Here is a 24,375-nt window from a genome sequence, read left to right on the forward strand (position 1 = left end):
TTTATTTTGACACCTAAATGGCGCGGTCGTGTCATTATGTTGACTTTGTAAATATCTTTGCCTACTTTACTATCTACAGTACGTTTTAAGGTTAATAGTATGAGAGAAACTAGGCTAGTTTCTTATTTTTTTTAGTGGAAGTATTTTTTTGTCTAAAATAAAGATATCCTTTTTTTCTTCTATTTAATATATGTATATCTTATATATCTTCTCCTACAATAAAGTACGTATATAGATTCAAGCCTCTTTTTCACGATGCAAATGAATTTCCTGAATTTAAGACATGGCATGTTGATTGGCGGAACTTAACGCCGAACTTTATCTTAAAAGAGCTGGGAAATTAAAAATGATTCTACAAAATAGAGATCAAAACCACATCGTTTACAACTGCTGCCTGTGTTTTCTTGTAAATAATCTGTTGAACATCTTTAATATCAAATTTATCAATTCTCCTAGTACTTCTAGGTTCTATCATTTTTCAAAAATGAATTTCAAATAAGCGTCAGCCTGCAGAAGATTAGGATGATTGGAAATCAATTACGGATATCACCACATTTCGTAGCAATAGATCTTATTCAAATGTCACTTTAAATCACACTCAACCCTCACACAGAACGTTTGCCTCGGTCTGATTTATTTGATATTGATTATTTTATTAAAATACTATTTGGGCGTCGTGGTGTAGTGGACTGTAAAAGCGACGGTTTTGTTTTCGATTTACAATCTGAGAAATATTTAAATTATTTCCATTTTTCTACTCTTATAGACAAAATGCGCTATGGAATTCCACCACTTAACACTAAATATCTCGAGCAGGATTTGGAGAAAGTAGTTTTTTGGCAGAAGGTCATCTCTACTTACTCTGCTATGCGCGAAAAATGATCTAAAAAAAACAGAATATCCAAACAAAATCCAAATCACAGGTCAAAATATAATCTTTTTACATCCAAACACTATCGGCTTAACGGATCCACGGAAAATTGATATAACGGATAACGGAATAGTAAACATAGGATTTGAAAATAAATGTTCGTAATTGAATTTTCCGGTCAAGCGGAGTTGGGTCGAGAGGATAGTCCAAAAAAAGTGGTTGAAAAATCAAATATCGTAAACGTATCCATCGGACGATTGTTATTCAAAAGCCATTAAGGGTTATTGCGAGAATATCCGCTACATTTTAGATAACAGGGAACTATTCAATTATTTTTAGAGCTTTCAGGACTTGGAATATCTTTTTTCATTTATTCTCTATGTTTTAACGAGCTTGGCCTCGTTTCGTGAGTCTTGACTTGTCTGGATTAAATATTGATGATATTTATAATATATTAGAAGAGTCTACCATCTGCTGTTTTCCAGTACTCCCTGAGTAATAGAAAAGTTGAATGATGTATTATCTATTTAGTTTTCTTTAGAGAACGTCGTGGGGCAGGGACACAAGGGTTTGACTATAACGCCACGATTGTGGGCTCGATCTCCATTCGAGACATTGAAACATGTATTAAAATGTATATTTTCACTTCATCGCTCCGGTTCGAGCCAAAGCGCGGCGTTGAGTTCCGCCACTGAACACGTAATGTCTCAAAACCGGAATTCGACCGCTCAGGGAAATTATTTTTTCTCATTTGTCCGTTCTGGTAAAACAAAATGTGTACAATGTCTCAGATTTGGATGGGATTTTTGCCTTTCCTGTCATTCGGAATAACAACACTGAAAAAAAAGTTTAAATAGAACTATGGTAGGGGCCATTACAGAAAAAAATTTAAACAATAAGTAATAAATCATTATTTCATTTTTGTTACTCCTTAGAAATATCACTTTGTACTTTTTAATTACTTTTCATTAATTATAATGAAGTTAAATATATACTTAATTAATTAAGAACCATTTTCTTTCATTTCATTTTTTAAAGCAAAAATGAAGGTACTTTTTTCAATTAAGGTTAAATAATGGTAATAAAAATATATATTTAGAAAGAAATATTTAAAATTAAAATGAGGAGCGGCACAGCGTTTGCCTGTAAGCGCGACTGTAGGTTCGATTCCTAATCGAGGGATTAATTTATTTTCATTTCTTCTTCTTCATCAAAGTACGGCGTTGAGATCCACTACTCACCACACAAAGTGAAAAAGAAAGTGGGGCGTAATGTGAGAGAAGAACTCCTACACCTTCGGTTTCCTATATATATATTCTGCTAAAGGATGAAGCTGTAAAAGAAATTTGAACAAAAAATTCAACGCCATTGAAGCGCAATTGTAGCATATTTGACCAAACGTATTGAATTTTCGCTGTTATATTTTTATTTAATTTTTTGATACAAAAAATACAAAAAATTTTAACGTAGCAATATTGAACCCGCATCTATAGGAAACCGTCCAACCAATCTGACCACGAAGCCATAAGTTACTATCAAGCTTGATCGTAATTCTTCTTATACTTTTACAACTTATCCTCTTCATTCCACCATCAGCCCCAAACGTTTCAAAATAATATTTGTTATTGATTTATCGTGTCACTTGAGGAGAATACGTAATGAGATATCCGTCATAAGGAAGACATTGGCTAAGGGAATAGGATAGTCGAGTTTCTGTCGATTTTTCTCAACGTTAAGTAAGCGATGTCTATCGATTTAGCATTTGTTTGATGTATTGGACATTATGGTATTTTTGTCTACTTAGAGAATGAATGAGGAAGTGATTTAAGTGAAACGAATTAGAAGAGTGATGTAGTACCTTGTAGACTTTTTCAGCACAAATATTTGAGTATAAAGCTAAAACATTAAATTTTCATTTAGGCAGAAGTTTATATGTTTATCACTTTTTTGAGGATTTGCGTGTTGACTGCCAGAGCTTAACGTCGCGCTTTTTCTTTTGATCACAGTGAAAAAATAAAAATGATTTGTAGCACATTTTGCAGAAATGTAGCAGCACATCGTGCAGGCAGTCATGACTAATGATAAATTTGTAAATTTTCAAATTTGTGTCTACGAGGCGTTGAGTTTCATCACTCCACGAGCAATATCTTAACAGAGTGTCTTAACACTACTCTGCTAACACGTGAAGCTGAAAAAACAACAATTTTTACACTGTTTTAGTCATTCCAACATAAATCCACACGATATTGCCAGTTTGTTATATGTATAATCAAATTTTAAGCCTTTTACAAGGGATTACGGTAAGCCCTATATTTTATTTAATAACAATTCCTTTGTTCAGTACAAAGGTATAAGTAAAAATAATCGCATTTCACATTCATATTTAAAACATGTGGTAAAAAAAGGTTGGAAAGAGTTAAACACAATTATATTACGTACGTAGCGGAATGGTATCTTGATTGCAAATTTTTATAAAGGCCGCTGAAACTTGCTTTGAACTATATATGGCTTCTGCTACATAAACTGGGCTTAAAATCTTGACGTAATTGTATTCACGCTGAATCCTGGATCTAGAAGGGTAGACAGAGGGAACCTGAAAACCTACTGTTATGACACTGCGTGTTGAGTTCCTTTCCTCGAGTGGGAATAGAATCCACAATCTATCGTGTTTACAATCGCACAGTATAATGGCAAAATACGAGAATATATTAAAAAATCTAATAAATCTGCAACAGATTTAGTTTAAAATAAAAGGCAAACAGACGAGTAAAATTTTATAAGAGTTTCAATATTGAATTTTCCTGTATAGATATTGTATATACATTTTTTTATCATAATAAATGAACAATAACGAGCGTATAGCCCCGGACATTGTTTCCGGTTTTCGGAGGTTCTCTTTAAAATTCTCATTCAAAATAGGTACGTACAGCAAACAAAACGTTTCTGTAATTTAGATTCTTTTATCATGTTTAACTCATTATTTATTTACGTTGAGTTGTTATGAGATTTTGTGAGATTATTGCAGGTGCTCGCTAAAGTATTTTAAAAAAATGTTAATATTTATTTACTGTAAATCTTTTACGTAGACACTACTAAACGGATTTAGATGAAATTTTAGAGTAATATAGCTCATATATCAGAATAAAACATAACCTACTATTTAAGAAAAGTATGATTCTGTATAATCTGGCTACAACATAATAATAAATGTAAGCGGGCGAAGCCGCATTTAGTTATTAGTAGCTCATATTTTCCGTATGTTTTGTGCATTTCAATAAGTATTGTATGTCATATATATTTTTGAGAACGAATTGAATCTTTTTAGGTTCTATAAATACTCTTTAGTATTTCGTATTTTTAACTAAACTGTGAAATATCAATAATTCTATCATAATAGACATAAATTTTACTTTAAGTATCCCATCCATCAAAGATCTATTCAAAATAGTTCAGAATATTTCGGTTATTGTGTCCAAAAGTGCTAAACTTGTCTAATAAATTACGATTTCCAGTTAATTCACTATTACATTTTGTTTACGTGAAACAATTTGATTAGTCTGCTAACTTGTCCGACAACTTATAGAATGGATGAAGCCCCAACTGAAAGTGGACTTAAATTTGCTATTCAAACTCCATTCCTAAATGAACTCTTGACAGTTTGAGTTTAATTGAAGCAGAATTTAATTATTATCCTTTTATTTCAGGTGTACTCGCGTTCATCACTCGAGAAATTACCAAAATTGATGTATTTTAAGAAACAAAAACCAAAAAACAAGATGCAATGAAAATTAATGAAGTTAATGAAGGCAATGATTCCGCGAAGGTGATATATAATGACGATGGCATTACACAAACTGCCTTTACATATATGCAATTCTATAAAGCAGTATTTAATAAATGTGAAATTAATATGCATCTTATTGAATATTCAGTGTAAAGTGAAGAGAAAATGTAAATTAGAGTCTCAAGAGAGGATCAAGCTAGTGATACTATTAGTTCTGTTATTAAGTGCAAATTCTAGTGGCAACAATTTTAGTGGAGGTAGAAATTCTATGTTAAGGACTAGAATAATAGGAACTAGGTACGGTAAATTACAAGGTGTTATACTACCTATGGATCAACATAAGTATTTGAAGCCGGTTGAGGCGTACATGGGGGTGCCGTACGCGACGCCCCCCACTGGCTCTAATAGGTACGTATCATGGTTACTACCTGTATATTTATTTAAAGTAGTTTGCGTTTTAAATTTATAGTTATAGTACTTAAAGAAATAGTTTACAATATAAGTTAATATTTACTTTTTCCAGGCTGTATAGGCAAACTAGTATTAAAACACTCTTTTCCTCACCTTCTGCCCGCAATCAGCCATTATTCGTCACTCTGAATTTGAATGAACATTTGCGTTTGCAGGCAGTGCCGGTGCATTAAGTTAGTTTTTTGTTAGAAAATTGTTTCTATATCGGTACTTATATTAAACTTATATTAAAATAAATTAATAATATAAATAGCAGGACATACTAATTAAATTTTATAATTTTTACACATATTTTTAATAGTATAAAAATTGAAACTGCCAACTCAAAGCAAGAAAAGCTTCGGGAAAAGCATTGGGAATTAAATTATTACAAAAATGTAACTTACAAATGTTAGCGTTATAATGTAAAGTTATTTTTATTAGTATTTTGTTGTTAAACTTTATTAGAATTATGGTATAATAATTCTAATAAAGTTGTTATTTTCTTTGGCTTAAATTTTTAAATAATATTTTGTGAAGTCAAATGACACAATTTTGTTATAATTGTATTTGTCAAGATAGTTGTTGATTTGACTAATAATATAAAAGGCATGGAATTAGTAGTCGGGATTCATTCCTTGCCTGAGCCTCGGCAAATACACTTACTTTACGGCACAGTGGTATCTATCAATAAAGTGTTGGAACCGAATGGTTGTTTCTATTATTAACCTGAAGAAGCTTTTAGTTCAGAAGTGGCGAGTGTTTCCACGTTAACACATCAAGAGGTTATATTAAGGCCAGTATCAATTATTTTTTTATTATCTTTATATTAATTGAAATTAACAGTATGCATTAAGATACCTATGTACAATAGGTACACATATTGTTGTTTTTTATATACTTATTTATTTTGTAAACTGATACAACTGGGTGTAAGTTTCAGATTGAGTCACGAGTGTAAATTGAAATTATCATGAAGGTGTAAGAAGACGCAAACGTGAACGTGGGCCAATCTTGGGTCGTAAGCTGAGTTCGCGCTCGTCTAGCAGATACCGATTGAGATGGCATCATCGAGCTTCGAGGTCACCTTTCGAGCGAATTGCAGTTATCAACTTTAATTAAGGCCACGTCGCAGTCACGAGCGACGAAGAAGAATGTTGGTGAGTGAATCATCTAGTTCTGATAGTGGATGTGGAATAAAAGATACGACTCCGTTCGTACGAAATAATATTAGCGTTGATAAAGAAGTACCTACATTCATAATTAAAGAAGTAATTAACCTACTCATACTTAAAACAATTCTATCAACATATATTACCTACGAATACTTCTAATACGATTCCCGAATTTAACCGCTCAAATGAAGAACAAACTTTGGATATTTGGTTAACGAGAATAGAAAACTTAAAGTATAAATAGCCAGGAACTCAATTACTCATTGATACGTCTACTTTATACCTAAATATAATGAACTTTTAGAAACGAAATTATCATGAAATGAATTTATTAAATAGATGAGAAATGAAGGGTAAAAAGGCTATTGATTTGTATTATTGATGCTACAGAGGATTGTAGAATACGATTAGGAGCACAAGTTGGAAATTTTGTAGTTTGTAGTTCCAGAAGATTTACTAGCCTACTTGAAATTCAGCAAGTTGGAAGATGAATATTTAAAATCATTAATAACTTGTATTATTTGTTACAATTACAACAACGGTTACAAAGAAATGCTAAAATAAAAATAATTCTTAAAGTTGCGGGCATTTTAGAAAATAAATATATAATAGATGCCTTTTGTTTAAAATCACTGAGTCGATTTTCTTTAATGAGAAATAAGTAATATCATTTTCAAAATTTACGTTTCGCTGAAAGGTTTTGGTAAATACTTAAAAAAAACTATCGGTAAGCTATAGATTATTTAAATTCAAAATGAAAATTTAAATAAATTCAAAATGTTTCAACTAATATTAAAATTCTTATAATACAAGATAATTTATTAAAAATATCCAGTATTATTGAGCCATAATTTTACAGTGCATAATGGTATTGTACTAATTAAAGCGGATATAAAAAAAAATAATTTACCAAAAATAAAAATGTTGTGAAAGCGGTGCTGAAAAAAAAAATAAATAAAAAAATACTTAGTTCAGTCCCATTAGAAACAGAATAAAATATTGAATCATGTAAAGTGTATGTAAAAGAGTTTATAAGAGTAGCAAAAGAAATCATTTTTGATAAACTTAAGTGAACCTTATGAATTCTAAAAAAAAATCGTGATCAATTAAATATTTTTAAGTCTGAATTTTAAATTTTATAAAATCCGAGCTGCTTTTAAGTTATTAAATTTTAGAATATGTTCAAATTTCGTTCGTACGTATAGCGTTTACGGCTGTGCGTGTGTTAGAAAGCGTGCGTATTACCTCAGTTGGTAAGAACATGTCCTTTTAAAGGATTAGAGTACAATTAATGGAGGACAAACATATAGTAAATATTAATAAGATAGAAGCGACTGTAGAGCAAAATTTTGAAAAAAAAACATGTGTTGTTGGCGATGTATTGAACTCGAGTGATAAAATAAAAATATGAAAAATTATTTCGTTAATATAGTAAATAATTTTCAATTAGGATGTTGGGCTTAGGTTTAACTCATTTTAAACAAATGACATCAACTTAAAAAAAAAAATCATCACCGTCTTATATTACAGCCGGCAAACGGCTTAAAAAAAAAGAGATTTTAATAACACGGGTGGTAAGATGATGGCTTCAAAATAACAACTTAGATAAAAGAATAGAAACAGAAGTTAACTGAAATACAAAAGATAGATGGCGAGATTTTAAATATAAAGCGTATATTAGACGACAGTGAAATTGAAATGATATTTACAAGAAAAAAATCAAAATTATAAAAAAAAAAGGAATGGTATATAGTTATTCATAACAGATTCAAATTGATAGTTCCAAAAGTTGTTAGGCGGCAATAGTTGAAAAAAAAAAAACAAATATGATTTAGAGTATTTTGAAGATGATAAAACTTTAGAAACCTTATTTTGAATGTAGTTATGTTCCACTCTATTCCAAAAATTGATAAATCTGTCCACACCATTTACCATAGACCACACTAGTGGCCCGCCCGCTTAAACTACATGATTATTCATTTAATAACCAGAATTGACTGACAGTCAAATGTGTTGATGTCAATGAATAAATATGATTCGTTCAGAAACGGCCTTAAATGTTAATAAATTATTTATTTTGGTGAGGATTTATAATACTCTTTGTAAAATAAAAACTGCATATTAAAAATATATATATACACCCGAATCGAATATCGAATCGAAAATAGTTAATTGACAAACTCCTCCTTTTGGAAATCGATTTAAAATACACGTTAAGTATAACTATAGGTGTAGATTGCTATATATTCGTAGGCGAACTAATGCCTTAAATTCATTCAAATGATGATAGTTTTTATTTATAAACCGATTTTGCTAAAACAAGATGATTTAGATGTTATGCTGTGTTAAAACCGCAATTCGTGTAAGTTAAGTAAATCGGGTCAGTACTTTCCGAGATAAACATAATCATATACAAACAGACAGACAGACAAGAAAATTTAAAAGATATAGACATTTTTGCTTTCTATTATTCCTTTCAATCTAGATGAAATGCTAAAAGTGACTATTATATTTATTTTCATAAGGATTAATATCAAAATGTCGCGGTAACGGTTGCGTAGCGACGCGACGTTTGTTATTATCATGGCAGAATAAATTGCATGTCAAATTAGAAAGTACTTTAAAATATATGAGTATATATGTGTAATGTAATGTTATATAGCCTATAGCACTTCTGAAGAATGCAGCTTTTATACAAAACAAAAACAATGTAAATCGGACCAGTAGATCCAGAGATCTTAGCGTTCAAACAAACAAACAAACAAACTCTTCCGCTTTATTATATTAGTATAGATTTATTACTATAAATGCTGTCAAAAATACGAAAACAACTTTAAAATTACTAAATCATTATTTTAGTTTATTTGAGAGTTCCTTCATTCATGAGTAAAAGCTTTCTAAGCTTTAAAGAATTTATTGAAACGCATAAGAACAGTCGTGTATTAAATGCAGTTGCTACATCCCGTACAAACGGACAAGTAATGTTATAACAACAATGTTAAACATAATTGTCAAGAAAATAGAAATGAAAATAATACTCAGGCGGTGGAAAAAAATAAGAAAAGAAGTAAATTTACGAATAACAAATGATCAGAAAAAACAAGAAAATAAATAACAGTGGCGTAAGAAGGTTAAAAGAGCGCGAGATTCTCTGCGAGATGTCTTCAAAGATAAACCCGACAAAATGAACATTGTCATAGTAAAAATAGTGATGGACATACGATAGGAACGAGAAATAAAGATAAGCTTGTTACGCCAAGTTTTCGCCTCCAAAAAGTTAATAAATCTTTTATCGGTCTGAGTATACGTGTATATAATAAAATTCCGCTGTGTTCCAAGTTTGCCACTTCCAAAATTTAAAGTATTTGTAAAAAAAAAACAAAGAAATTCTAACAAGTAAAGCTTATTACACTGTACAAGAATATTTAAAGGATATACATGTATGGGAATGTAGTGCAGGATAGCTGCCAGCCAATGTAATAGTAAAATATACCATTGACTTTCAAAAGAGCAACTGTTGAGTTTCTTGCCGGCTCTTCTCAGCAGAACTGCCTTCCGAGCCGGTGGTAGCTTTTTGTTTATATGTTCATGCGACGATTCAAGAGTGCTTATAATAAGTTTTTTTTAATTAAAGAATATTTTGAATTTAATAACTACAAAGTAGGTGACTACTAGGTGGTTGGGGTTCAACGCGATATTAAGATTAAAAATGGTAAATAAAAAAAAAAAAACTTGTAGCAAGATTATAAGGATCATACCTCAATTACTAAAAGTGGAAAATATCAAGGAGTATTTTCAGTTCATAAAAATGTTTCCTTGGATATCTTATAATCGGGATCGGTTTAAATGATACTGATGATGACTTGATTGACTCGGTTGACTAGTCTTTAGATTTAGAGGTTTAATTTTTGATGTAGTTAATAGTAGATGCGCAAGTGATGAAATTGAGCAAGGAAAGAAATTGAGCAAATGTTGAAATTAATAATGAAGTTTTGAATGATTATGAAAGTTGATAAAGAGTGTAGGAAGAGTTTATGGTAAAGTTGATAGTTTTAGTGATGGGATAAATAATTGTGAGGAGATATGAATCTCCTCATGTTGAGTAGAGATTTAGAACATGAAAATGATTATGAGTAAGTATAGGTGCCCATGAGACCAATAAGCCGGATGAGTGCATCTAGCTAGTGCATCTAGCTTACATGATTATCTGTACACACATGAGGCCGATAGGCCAACTAAGGAGTGTAACAGATATTGAATTGAATATGATAATGACCATGATTATGATAAATAAACAATTGTGAGGTGATATGAATCTCCTCATGTTGAGTAGAGATTTAGAACATGAAAATGATGATGAGTAAGTATAGGTGCACATGAGACCGATAAGTCAAATGATGAGTGCATTTAGCTTACATGATAATCTGTACACACATGAGGCCGATAGGCCAACTAAGGAGTGTAACAGATATTGAATTGATAATGATAATGATAATGATAATGATAATGATAATGACAATGACAATGACAATGATAATGACAATGACAATGATAATGATAATGACAATGATAATGACAATGATAATGATTTAGAATAGTTTAGTGAGTAAGAAATTGATGTAATATGATTTTAGTTTGGGTGTACATGAGACTGATAAGTCAAATGATGAGTACACCTGGCTAAAATCATAACCTGTTCACACATGAGGCCGATAAGCCAACTATGGAGTGTAACAGATATATCTGTGTTGTTTAAGTTTTTTTTTTTTCTCTTTTTGTTATAATTATTTAATTGTATATGTAATTGTAGGAACAATTAATTGTAAGATGGCCGAAAAGATTAAGTTTTATATACATGAATGTCTGTTTAAATTTTGGTTATTTTTTTTTTTCTCTCATTTTTCGAGGGGACTCGAAGGTAAAGGAAGGCCGAGCTGTTAGCGTTATAATGTAAAGTTATTTTTATTAGTATTTTGTTGTTAAACTTTATTAGAATTATGGTATAATAATTCTAATAAAGTTGTTATTTTCTTTGGCTTAAATTTTTAAATAATATTTTGTGAAGTCAAATGACACAATTTTGTTATAATTGTATTTGTCAAGATAGTTGTTGATTTGACTAATAATATAAAAGGCATGGAATTAGTAGTCGGGATTCATTCCTTGCCTGAGCCTCGGCAAATACACTTACTTTACGGCACAGTGGTATCTATCAATAAAGTGTTGGAACCGAATGGTTGTTTCTATTATTAACCTGAAGAAGCTTTTACAAAGTTTCCTTTCAATTTATACCATAAAGTTCATGGCCGTCAGGATTTTCAATTCAATTACAAATAGTTTACGGTAGGGTCTTGAACTGGTTGAACGTGTACAGCATATTGAAGTAGAAACAATATCATATTTACTGAGTATATTTTGACTTACAGTATTTCTTATTAAAGACAGGACACAATTAGGACAAGTCAATTTTTTTTTATTGTTTATAGATTAAAAATCACATGGTATTTATATTGCATGGTATTTATATTCGTATAGTTCTAGAACTAATTTAATCTATTAGTTACTAGGAACCAATCGATACATATCCCATATGATATCCATTAATAATTGTTACATTTAATTAAATCTATATTATATTAACCGATGTAATTTTTATTTAGATTCGCCCCCACAAGGGCACCAGCACCATGGGATGACGTGAAGACAGTAGACCAAATGGGACCAGTGTGCCCCCAACGTTTGCCAGACATCTCAAATGAGACGCTAACTCTTGAAAAGATGCCGAAGGGTAGACTAGAGTACTTGAGGAGATTACTGCCCCGATTGAAAAACCAAAGTGAAGACTGTCTATATATGAATATTTATACACCAGTACAAGGTAATATATAATATTGTATGTTAATGATACTAAATTAATATAAACGGTTGTGGATTCGATTTGGTTATATTAATTCCCTTGCTATAGTAACATGACAAAACGTGGCGTTGAGCTCCGCCAATTGACATGCAAGCTCGAGAATTCTCCAGAAAATGGGGAACCAAAGTTTTTTAATAGGAAAGAAGTGACGATGTGATAGGAACAAGGAACCAAGGAGCCTAGTGCTAGTAACACTTCCCTTTACTTATCCTGCTAAATACGGGGTATAGCGTGAAGCTAAAAAATGTTAACAAAGAATTTCACAAATATAACATCCAACATTTCTATTCTTCACATATCAAGTTTTGCACTTGTATTTCTAAGCTCTAGTCTTTTCCAGTGTTAGATATCGATATACGCACAATTACATTCGAAACGTTCGCAAGTGGCGCTGTCGGGAATTTGCTCACTTCGATGGCCACGTTCGTGTTTTACTCTAATCAAAATGAATCTTTTCTATTGTATTACTATTTATTGTGAATGCTGAAGCACAATAGGAATATTATTTTAGTTTGTGCAAGTTATATTGGATATAATTTGCATAAAGAAATAGATAAAAGCCAGCATAGCGCAGAATTATAAGCGTGTGACTGTAAATGCGACAGGTCGTGGGTTCGAGTCTCATCGAGGAAGTGAAATATTTAATTTGTTTGCTCTCCATTCAATGTCTCCAGAAATTGTCGGAAAATGAGAAACAGAAGTAGTATAGGAACGGAATGGGTAACGGAAGTGTCGTAATGGGGACGGATGATCTTAACACAAGATATCCAGGTTCCCTCTGCCTACTCTGCTATGTGCAGGATATTGACTCTAGTCGATCTGATTGAATGCTAAATAAAACATGAGGTTACCAAAGAGATTTCTATATATTTAACATTTCCTGAGTTAGAAAACATTTATGCTTAAAAAAACATTTGCAAGGTTCGAGAAAAGTGATATATTGTTAGGTAGCTATCATGTTTACTCACATGGATAGGCACGTTCATGTTTTATTATAAACAAAATAAATCTTTCCTAGTGTCGTATTTTATATTGTGAACACTGTCGTAGTGTATTTGAAAAATACATGAATGAACACATTTTTTTTATTTTCACACTGTACCCTGAACACAGCAGAGGAGGCAGAAGGAACCTGGGAACCTAATGCTTAGATCCTCCGTTCCTGGATAGTAGATTCTGGCGTTGCGTGTTGAGTGGCTGAACTGAACGCCGCGTTTTGCCCAGAAACCAGAACGAGGTTTTATCAGCTTCATAATGTACCTACATTGCACATAGCAGGCACACCACTCCTATCCTACATGGAAATAATTCAATGCCCCAAATTACCAATCTGGGAAACCATTATGTTGGACCGTTCCCTTGAGGATACAATGGAAAACATGATTAAAATTTTATAACATGATTAAAAAATATTGAAAAAAGTATTTATTTGGAAAGTTGTTGTAAACTCATATTAATATGGTTTAAAGATAGTTCACATAATAAGTGTCACATTTCTACTGCAATATAGGGTACATTGCGGGATTTAAAGACACTTGAAAGGTTTCTGAGATCAAGTACAGTTGTTAACCCCTGTAGAGCTTGCTCTAATGCATACATATGCTATTATTTGATTCGACCAAATAATTATTTTGTTTTAATTTAACTAACTATTTTAATTGGGTCGAGACGAACCTTTTATATTTAAGGCTTTTAGTGTTAAAGTTGTAAAAGTTGAATTATTAAGATGTTTTACCACGATATATCTCTAAAATATGGAAAGGAGAGAGAGAAAAAGTATAAAGGATAGGCTTATAAAGACATACAAATAGTCTAAAATATATCAACTTAAACTATTCTCAAATTCTATTCGTTTTATATGAAACAACGACACAAGACATTTTAGAATAAATTGAAAAAAGAAAAAAATGAGTCTTGGACCATAGTAAAAAATTATCCTACCATAAATTTTAGTTTCGTCCGTAATTGTTATAGAACAAATAATAAAAGTTTTGTAATATTTTATTCATGCAGCGAACCAATTCTCTTCCATTCATAAATTACAGAATGCGACATACAATGCCAGTCCGTTGCTTGAATTTCGACGTTATAATATTTCATTGTGCATGTTAAGAGTATATTTTGTGTATTTCGTAGCTGACATGGAAATAGCTGAAGCTGAAGAGAATATAGACTAGATGCCGTCGTGATGGAGTAGATTTTGACTGTAAACCCATAGGTTTGGGGTTCGATCTCTTTGCTTCGGTAACAAGACAAAAGCATCGAGGCGTATTTGTATTTTTTATTTATAAAAATACTTAAAAGTTTAATTATTATTAACTTTATATGTTCTATAATTATTGCTACTGATGTTCAGTAAGTAATTGATAAGCTGATAACTTTTAAGTTTTCTATAATTTATCGGGTTTGTCGATCGTTACAATATTTTCTCATGATATTTATTTTTCTTGAGTTTCCCGCTTCTTCCAGCATATACCAGGGAAAGCAGAGGGACACTATTATTAAGACACTAAGTTCCCCACTTTCTGCTTAATTTTCGAGACATTGCAGGGTCGGTAGTGGAATTCTGAAATTTAAAAGATCCAAGAGTTACAGGAATTTTTCCTATAACTTTTAGCTACAATGTTATAGAAAAATAGATCACAACGATTTACGTCCACTAAATTTTAATTCCACGTCAATAGAATATTGGAAATCCTTTGGAATTTCGGTCGAACAGTTTTAATCACACCTCATAATGCCTGTCCGCTACGATAGTTTCATAAGAAAGATCTTTTGTACCGCCTGAATGAAACTGTAAATTATTACTTTTACTTAAATCTCAACCTCTACTAAGAATAACGGCCGCGTTGCAAATATTTGGAGTTCCATTGTTCGAGTAAATGGAAACACGGTAGCGTTTTGATTGTTCCATCGATTCATTTCAGTGAGATTTTTTTATTTTTTTTTGGTTTTTAATGTAGAATAGTATTATTTTTTTATTTTATTGTTTTACTTTTTTTAAAAATCTAGTACCTACTATATTATCTGATTTTAAATTTTCTTCCCAATGTATATTTTTTTATAAGTATGCAACAGTAATAGTATAGATAATTAGCACTATGTTCTCAGATTCCCTCTACCTACCCTACTATGTGCAGGATACCGCGTGAAGCTAAAAATATATTGACTTTTCTCTATCCTTTTCCTCATTATATCTGAAATGCATGAATGCTCTAATAATAAACACAAATAAACCAAAAAAAAAAAAAAAAATAAACAAAGGCCGTCGAATATTTCAATCAAAATCTTTTGTATAAAAAAGTAATCGTATAGAAATTTCAAGGTGCGGTAGATTTTCATTATATCGCCATTATATCGCAGTGGGATGTCTGAGAAGGCTGTATTCCTAATAGAGCATTATAGAGTATTGCATAATAGAGTATTTTAATTATTTTTGATTCCCTACTCTGATAAAACGAAGTGCAGCGTTGAATTCCGCCACATAATAAGCAACGCCTTAAGTTTCAGCAGAGAGTGTCTTCACTCTCTTCTCTTCTTTTCATTCTCTCTGACGCCCTGTTATGGGAAAAAAGTGACAAGATGACAAAAATATTATGTAAGTAAAGCATATTGCAGTAATTTTAATTAGCTTTATGTTTTAAATACGTGTTTTTGCAACGTTAAAACAACGTAAAACCCTCTCATGTAATTGGTTGACTACAAAGCACTCTAAACTAACGCTTGATGTATGAGTGGCGTGACGTTGATTTGTTCTAGATTTACATGTATGCGCATGTTTTTACATGTTAGCATACAAAACAAGTATGAAAAGCTGCTATTAGTATGAAAGAAAATTGTGCGATTTTTAGTTAAAAAATGAGTAATTAGTACGACGAGCAGTGTATGATGCTACAGCATATTAAAGTCAAGGTCTTTTGAAAAATTTTTCATCTTGTTGCCTATTTTTTAGTAACAAAAAGTCTAGTTTTAATATTTATGTCGTATAAATATTAAGAAGCCACTCGTAACGTATGGGTAGAAGCGTGGGAATTTTAACGCGATAGGTTGTGAGTTCGACTCCTACTACCAAAAATGTTATATTTAATGTTTTCATTCCCTCGCTCTTGTAACTAGACGAAACACGGCGTTGATCCCCGCCAGTCAACAGTAATGTCTGAATATCGCTGGAGTGGAACAAGGAGAAAAAAAATCTAAAATAAATCTAAAAGATAATGAATTCTTTCAACAACACAATTCTAAGTATAAAAGGTTAAAAAGAACGAATAATATTTTCATATTTGAAAAAACTACGGATTTTATCGCGTAGGTTCTTATTACGTGATAATTTACAACACCTAGATTTCCACGCGTCAAACACTTTATAGAGGTTTTATTAAGAACAGGAAATTGCATTAGTCGGTTCTTAGAAACAAATTCAGTCTAGTTTTCTTCAGTATATATATTTATTTATTTATGCTGTATCCCGTATATAGTAGGTAGAGCATGCGTATTGTCCCCACTTTCTACAAATTCTTCCAAATTATTACTTTAATTTTTTTTACGTATAGAATAAAGAAACTCAATACGTAAAGTTTCGTGATTATTTTCACTTGGACCTTTTGTTACTAAAGCGAGGATAATAGCTCATTCCCCTCAGTAGAAATCGAACCCACATTCGTTGCGTCTACAGTTATACGATGTACTGCGCTACGACGGCCTCTCATACATATTTGTAACGTAGTGGTCGTAAGTTAACATTGTAATTTTGAAGTGAGCTTTTCTAATATTAGGAGAAGAAAGCAAAAATATTTCACGCTTTTTCCCGCAAATCCAGATACACGGTGTAAACCTAGTGTTAGGCACACTTTGACTCTCTCCACATTCTGATTAACTTTCAAGACAATGAAATATTGTTCTTCTTTAATTGTTCATACTTCAAATTGTTTTATTGAAAGATTTCATTAGGCTAGGCAGAGAGACAGTAACATTAAGACACTCCAATCTCCCCCTCCAACCAACCTCAGACATTGCGTATTACATGACGAAACTCCACATCATTTTCCTACACCGAAGAACTGACAATGACAATAATTATAGCATTCAAAATGGTCATAAACAGATACAGTAAGACACCACTAGAGTTGTCAAAAGCAAGTCACAAAATTAAATATAGTACACCACTACGAGACACTACGAGATATAGTCGCTGCGACTCATCTCTCATCTGCATGCAAATGTGGAACATATCAGCGGCATGACCTACATCTGTACGGGTAGGAGGGCTGGGGCTAACCAATTACGAAATAGGTATATTATTGTTAGGTTTATTCTTTCAGTTATGGCTCGTGAATGGAATGTTGGATTTATGTTCTTTTAAAAATGGAAAATCAAATTCAAATTTCAAAATGGAGAATCTCCTTTTTTTTCCATTTTATAGGTTTTTTTGTGCATAGTTCACACTCTATTATTTGCATACCAAATTTCAACTTAATAAATTGTATAATTTTTTCTCTAAGTTATCTGTTAGTCACTCAGTAACAGAATAGTTTTTAGGGTTCCTTACTCAACCCCACAACAAGAAAGGAATAAAACAGGCCCCCTTAGTATTAACTAAGACTTCGCTATCTGTCCGTCTATCACCAGGCTGTATCGCATAAATATATTGTATACATACATAATAAAAATATTATATACATTCTATATGCATTTCTAATATGTAAAAATAACTGAGAACGAAGTGCGAGCACTAGGTTCTCATTTCCTACACTGCATGGAATAATACGAAAAATTTTATAAAATCTAAAGAAATATGAAATTATTTATAGAATTAGTGGCCGTTGTGGCGCAGTAGGACATCTTGAGCCGTTAATCCCCACTTTTCTAGTAGTCGAAGCGCTGCGTTAGGTTCCGCCGCTCAACATACAAAATCTTTTTCCTACATACGAAACCTGGAGTGACTATCGTGAGATAAATTTAGAATTTCACACATTTGAACATTCCAACTATATCAATTATAAAGTCCAAAATATAACAAATGTTTACCCAAATATTTTTAAAACTAACAACTATAACATTTGTGTTATTGTATACGAGGACAATACAAATTTTAAACGTAACTGAAGTTTGAACTCCGGTAATGAAATATTTTAATAATTTTTTCCTCGCTTTGGTAATGAGGCAAGTCGTGACGTTAATTTTCACATTGAAACAGAGGGAACGAAGGTGTCTTAATAGGAACAGAGTGTCTTAACATTAAGTTCCCAGGTTCCTTCTGACTATTCATGGCTATGAACTATTTGTGAAGCTAAATAATAAATAAAAATATAATAAACAACTTTATTTTTCTATCATTTGAAGACAGAATGCTTCTCACAATTTTAAAGCACTCAAAAATAAAGACCATGTTTTTATAGAGAAGTTCGGTATGTCGCTGCGTATGTACAATTCTACGAACGTTTATTTTGCTTGAAAATACTCTAAGTGGGACAACTGACGATGGAAGGACAAATGTTTGTTTGACCTGGTCTTCTTTTAAATCTATAGTTTATTTTTATATTATACAGTTTCAGTATATTCTCGATTATCAGGGTAGGCAAACGGAACCTAGTGTATATTCCGTGCATAACGGAATATTTCGACTGCCGAACTTTTAAGACAATTTAAATTCAACCAAACCCTATCTCACCATGCCACTACGGTCTCTATATTTTATTATGTGTTATTATTATAGGTTGTGAATAATGATCAATCTGAAAGTAATTCCATCAATAAATTTTATATAATCGCTTAATCAGTTTACTAAGAGCTACAATAGGGTACCACCATTTCCTGTTTGGCTAATGTAGGGGCGAATAGAACTTAAGTATAGAAGATTCAAGGCCATTCTGACAGTACAAAAATATCAATTTACATTATGTTCTCGTATATCTGTGGCATTTTAATCTACTCTAGTACAGGTGGGTCTAAAAAGACCTGGAACACACTGGTTTAACTCTACTTCCATTTCTATTTCCGCTGAATTCTGGAGAACGGAAGGTTCCCTGTGCCTTCCCTGCTATGTGCGGAATATAGCGTGACACTAAAAAAGTGAACAGAATAGCCTTCGGAGCCGATGGTTACTTTATGTTCATTCGACTTGACTCGACTCGACTCAATAGTCCTTACTTCTAGTAAAGTCTGTTCTAGAAAGTCTATTTGAATAAGCATCATATGAATTTGAATATAATTTGTAGACTTTTCGCAATATATGGTAAAGTTTTAAGATTATATAAATATCCTCTTTCTACACTATTAAACAATTAATTACAAGGAAATAGAGAGATAAATCACCAAATAAACTATTTCAATGTAAATATACAGTACTTCAGTATTTACTATCCAATATTCAGACAATCGTGCGTGAACGTGAGTGAAATTCAAATATGCGTCTATTAAAACACTATGAGGCGAGCTGTACTCGTACTAGCGGCGTGGAGGAAATTACGTCTCCTTGTAGACTGTAGAATTATTTATACTAACCCTTGGTTCCTTATTAAACTCGTGGTTTAGTATTTATTGGACTTGTTTATTATAATGGATATTCAATTTCTGGTTGAAAATTATATAAGATTTTTGGTCTTGTTTAAATTGATGTAATTAATGTTCAAGATTTGACTTGGCCATTTTTACCACCTAACCTCTAAAATATATCAACCAAATAGTATAAGTTTTAAATATTAATATGGGAAATGTATAAAAAAAATAACGCAGCGGATTTGAATCCTTGCCTCTTTGAAGCCGTCCGTTTCTAAGTGTGGAATGACACTTTAAAAATGTTAAAGGTACTGTTTAAGGTGATTTGCCGATATATGTAGATTGTACGTAAAAAATCGTCGGGATAAATCATGATCTTGATTTACATCTTCAGTGAACATAAAACTTGGCCCTCTTATAGATCACCAATTCGTTTATTGGTGAAATCGAAAGAGACGCATAATTCCATATTGAACTTGGCTCTCATTTCACATTTACCTATATTTATGATAATAAAACCTTCCCCTTAAATTTCTCTGTTTATAAGTGAAACCTGTATTAAAATCCATCCCCATTTTCTAAAAGAATCTTAACACAACCCCTCATATAGAGATGATGCGTCAAACAAAGAGGATGAAGAAACATTTTATGACAAACAAAAAAACCTTTTACCCGGCTTTTAAAAAGTTTGTACGCCCTCGTTTTTGAGGCCATATTGAATTTATTGGTATTTCATATTCAGTAAGCCCGCCATAATAAAGTTTTATTACTGAAATCTCCTCCATGTCAGATGGTGCAATGAAAAAATATGTGTATGTGTTTTTTGTGTTTATCATTTAAAAAATCTATCGTTTTGTTCGATTGATTTATTGAGGATTTGAGTGAATGTAATAAATTGTTGAAATTATTTTTATGTACCTAAAATTTTAACGTTTCAACGAATAATGAATATTAGTTTTATTTTCAGAGGTCGTTGTGGCGTAGTGATACATCGTCGCATAATGAAATATTTTTATTTCGCTCTTGTAACAAAACAAAGCATAACGTTGATTCTCACCATTTAACAGGAAATATCTAAAAAAATGTGTTCAGACATTCCAGTCTTCACTTTCTACCGAATTTTTAAGACATTATGGTTTGAGTGACGGAACTCAACGCAACGTTTTTTGGTTCCTTGCCTTGTTACCAGAGCAAAGAATCAATAATAATTATTCATACCCCAGAATTGAACCCATAACCGTCGCGCTTATCTTTGTACACAATGTCACTGCTCCTAGATAGACTAAAAAGTTGTATCAAAAATTCTCCTAAATAAATAATATTGTTATCAATTAATAAACACATAACCATCAATCCCACCACAGTCGGTTAAACAACAAGTATCAAAACAATACGAGCATTTTCATTCGTATTCAATGAGAAAAACATATTTCATTTGCTTGGATTGAATCCAAAGCGGGAATATATACTCTACGCTTCGAATCTGTCATGCGAAACACTGATAACGTAAATAAGAATAGAGAATAGGCGGAGAAAACTTAAGATACCTACTGCCTTCTGTTTAGTCGTATCTGGGTCGTGTTAGAACTGTGATACTAAAGAAAAGGTAGGGCTTTGTTTAGCTTGCTTTAAGTCAAAGTTTTGTTATTCCTTTTATTTCAAGGTAATTCTTTGTTTTTATGGGGTAAGTAAAGTAATTTTAGTGTCAGGGCACTCTGTTTTTATTTTATGGGCTGTATAGAGATCTTTATGGTGAATAGATTCATGCATGAAAAATGCAGATTTTTTTAGCTTTACACTGTATTCCACATATAGCGGAGTAGGCAACCTAATAATATAATACACTTCCGTTCCCCTTTTCCATAAAACGCCGAACCTAATAATCTTTCCGCAACTTAACGCCGAACGCCTATGGCCGCATATGGCCCTGCGCCAAACATCCATATCCGTATAGCAATTAAAATTACAATATATAAATAGTATCTTATCAACACATTCGTATATTCTAACATAAATGCATAAAGTTATCATAGAAAATAAATAGACACCATATATCCAACACTCGACATGTAATTTAAATTGTATCTACTGAAATAAACATAGAAACACTGTTGGAATAGGTTTCAATAAGTCACCTGAAGTCGGTTGCAAACTGATCTGGATAAGATTTTTTATATTACCTTTATATAAATGTCGAATTTTGTTGGAAATTAAAGAGAAATGTAGGATTGAAGATTTTGTTCTCCACTTTACTATACTTATGTAGGTATATTTCTTTGAAGAATCTGAAGAAAAACTGTAATTTAAATTTGACGAAAAAAAAATTTTGGAGTGCAATTTGAACAAAAACAATATTAATTCTTTTCAGTATTGCTAAATTACATTTTATATAGCACGGTAAGCAAATGGACCCTGGGAACCTAGTGTTAAGATACTTTCTTCAGCTTCAAAATTGTCAAGGAATAACTAAAAACGAATTCTCCTTCACAGTTGGACCGACACTTCAAGCAAAATACCCAGTGGTTGTATTCATCCATGGCGAGTCGTTCGAGTGGAATTCGGGCAATGTGTACGACGGCGCCGTACTGTCGAGCTATGCTGGACTGGTGGTCATAACAATCAACTATAGGCTTGGTATATTAGGTAATTTTATTTTTGCTCATTTTTTGGAAGAAAATCGGAAAGTTTTAATTTCAATGTTTGGATTTTTTGATGGAAGACATTTTTCTATGTTTACGCTGTATGCCCTATACAGCAGGGTAGGCAGAGGAAACTCTGTATGCTAATAAGTCTCAAAAATTGAGGGTGATCATGGCGAACGGAGTGCCTTAACACTACATCTACCTACCCTGCAATATGCAAGACACAGTTAAAAGCTAAAAATACATACTCAAATTGTTACTGTAGACCCAAAATGATCTAAACATAACTAAATTTAAATTTGTTTTGGAAAGCTCATGGCCCTGAGTTAAAATAATATATGTAAATTGTAGTTTAGGATTAAGCTTTACTAATATTTGTTTGCAAAATGTTCGACTAACTTGTTGTTGGTATGAAATTTTACGTGGCCACGAGTGTTTCACGGAAAGGGAATTATTTATAAACATAACGAGTACCGGGTTAGTTAGTAGTGCAAGGTCGTGTAGTTCGAGTTCTACGTTTGGAAAAATATAATAACCTATATATTATATAAATATTTTACAAAGTCGTCAACTTAGAGTGTAAACTTCCCACCAAGGGGTCTTTAAAACCTATGATTATAATATACGTATTAAATGATGCGAGTTGGATTATTTCAGGATTGGGAAGTACAAAAGATGAAAAGCTTACCAACTTAAGTTTTCGGGGATATGCACTTATTTTATATCAAATGAACTACAAATATTTTTCTGTGCATAAATACTCGAATCTTTTGATTAAGAGTGAGAACGGAGTGTCTTACCACTAGGCCTCCAGGTTCCCTCTGCTTAAACTGCTATGTGTGAGATAAGTTCGAAGAAAACAAAACAAAATATACGTAATTTAGTGGAGGCGTAGAAAATCGCTACAAAAATATTTAATTAGTCAAAGTGAAACGTGATAAAGCCATCTCACGAGGGCTATGCATAAATTCATTCGAGAACAAGTAAAACAAAACTGATATGAAAACAAAATAACTTGTTACTTATTCTTAACTTATAACCAAGACAAACTAATTTGTTAAAATTCGCTTAACTTGGCAACATGGTTGTGGGTTCGATTTTTGACAGAAAAAATATTTACATTAAACTGTTATCTGATAAGCAATATCAAACCAAATTACACAAAAAGTTAAAAACAGAGAATTTTATCACTACCATCTTAATTGTTTTAGCACTATAAACACAATGGATCGAAAAGTAAGGAAAGAACCTAAGTAACAGAATAACAACGATACAACAAAACTGTAGGTCTATGAATTCTATTATATTTAAATTATTATATTTCCATTTCCTCGCTTAGATATCGCACAATACGGAATGTCTCGAAATATCTGCAAAAAATGAGAAATGAAGTGGCTTATCACTATGTTTATTTATCCTTCAAAAGTAACAAAAAAACACTAATTTTAAACTATACTCTCAGGTTTCCTAAACGCAAATCCAATACCTCATTTGAAGGCGAGAGTCGCAAACTACGGACTAATGGACCAAATAGCCGCATTACATTGGGTACAACAGAACATAGCGCTATTCGGAGGCGACCCTGGCAACGTGACCATGCTGGGGCACGGGTCAGGTGCCGCTTGTATAAACTTCTTGATGATATCACCGACTGTTATGCCTGGTAAGTAGGAATTGCTTTATTTGTGTTAGTGATTATTTTGTATTATAGCATTATGTATGGAAATAAATACTTAGGTGCCTATTTCTAATTTGGTCTTAAGCATGAGATCGATCTTGAGATATTGTTTTTATAGATATGAAATTTATGAGTGAAAACATATCATTTCAAGGTATCTCAAGATCAATCGATCGAAATTTTAATACTGTTATGTTGGAATTTTTATGTTTTCTTAATAAAAGTTTGATTTATTGTCTCTATGATATTAATATTACATAAAGTCAAAAATGTATTACTTTATTTATGAAATTCTTTACTCAATACCTTACTTATCAAAACAAATATTTTTTATTTTCAATAATTTTAGTCGCTATCACATTTT

The 24,375-nt window shown here is 31.9% G+C and overlaps 1 protein-coding gene across 1 annotated transcript in view; it reads left to right on the forward strand.

Moving 5' to 3' along the window:
- Positions 1-24,375, forward strand: part of LOC146534245 (neuroligin-4, Y-linked-like) — a 65,281-nt gene that overhangs the window by 29,801 nt on the left and 11,105 nt on the right. The window contains exons 2-5 of the mRNA XM_085193735.1: positions 4,576-5,063; positions 11,941-12,158; positions 22,182-22,334; positions 23,796-23,996. Coding sequence (XP_085049861.1) covers positions 4,705-5,063; positions 11,941-12,158; positions 22,182-22,334; positions 23,796-23,996 — 931 coding nt within the window. The 5' untranslated portion in view covers positions 4,576-4,704. The remainder of the gene's footprint in view (positions 1-4,575; positions 5,064-11,940; positions 12,159-22,181; positions 22,335-23,795; positions 23,997-24,375) is intronic.

The sequence above is a fragment of the Heliconius melpomene genome, chromosome 11, assembly GCF_056956725.1.
Source record: "Heliconius melpomene rosina isolate 202511_hmr_F chromosome 11, ASM5695672v1, whole genome shotgun sequence".
NCBI classification, from domain to species: Eukaryota; Metazoa; Arthropoda; class Insecta; order Lepidoptera; family Nymphalidae; genus Heliconius; species Heliconius melpomene.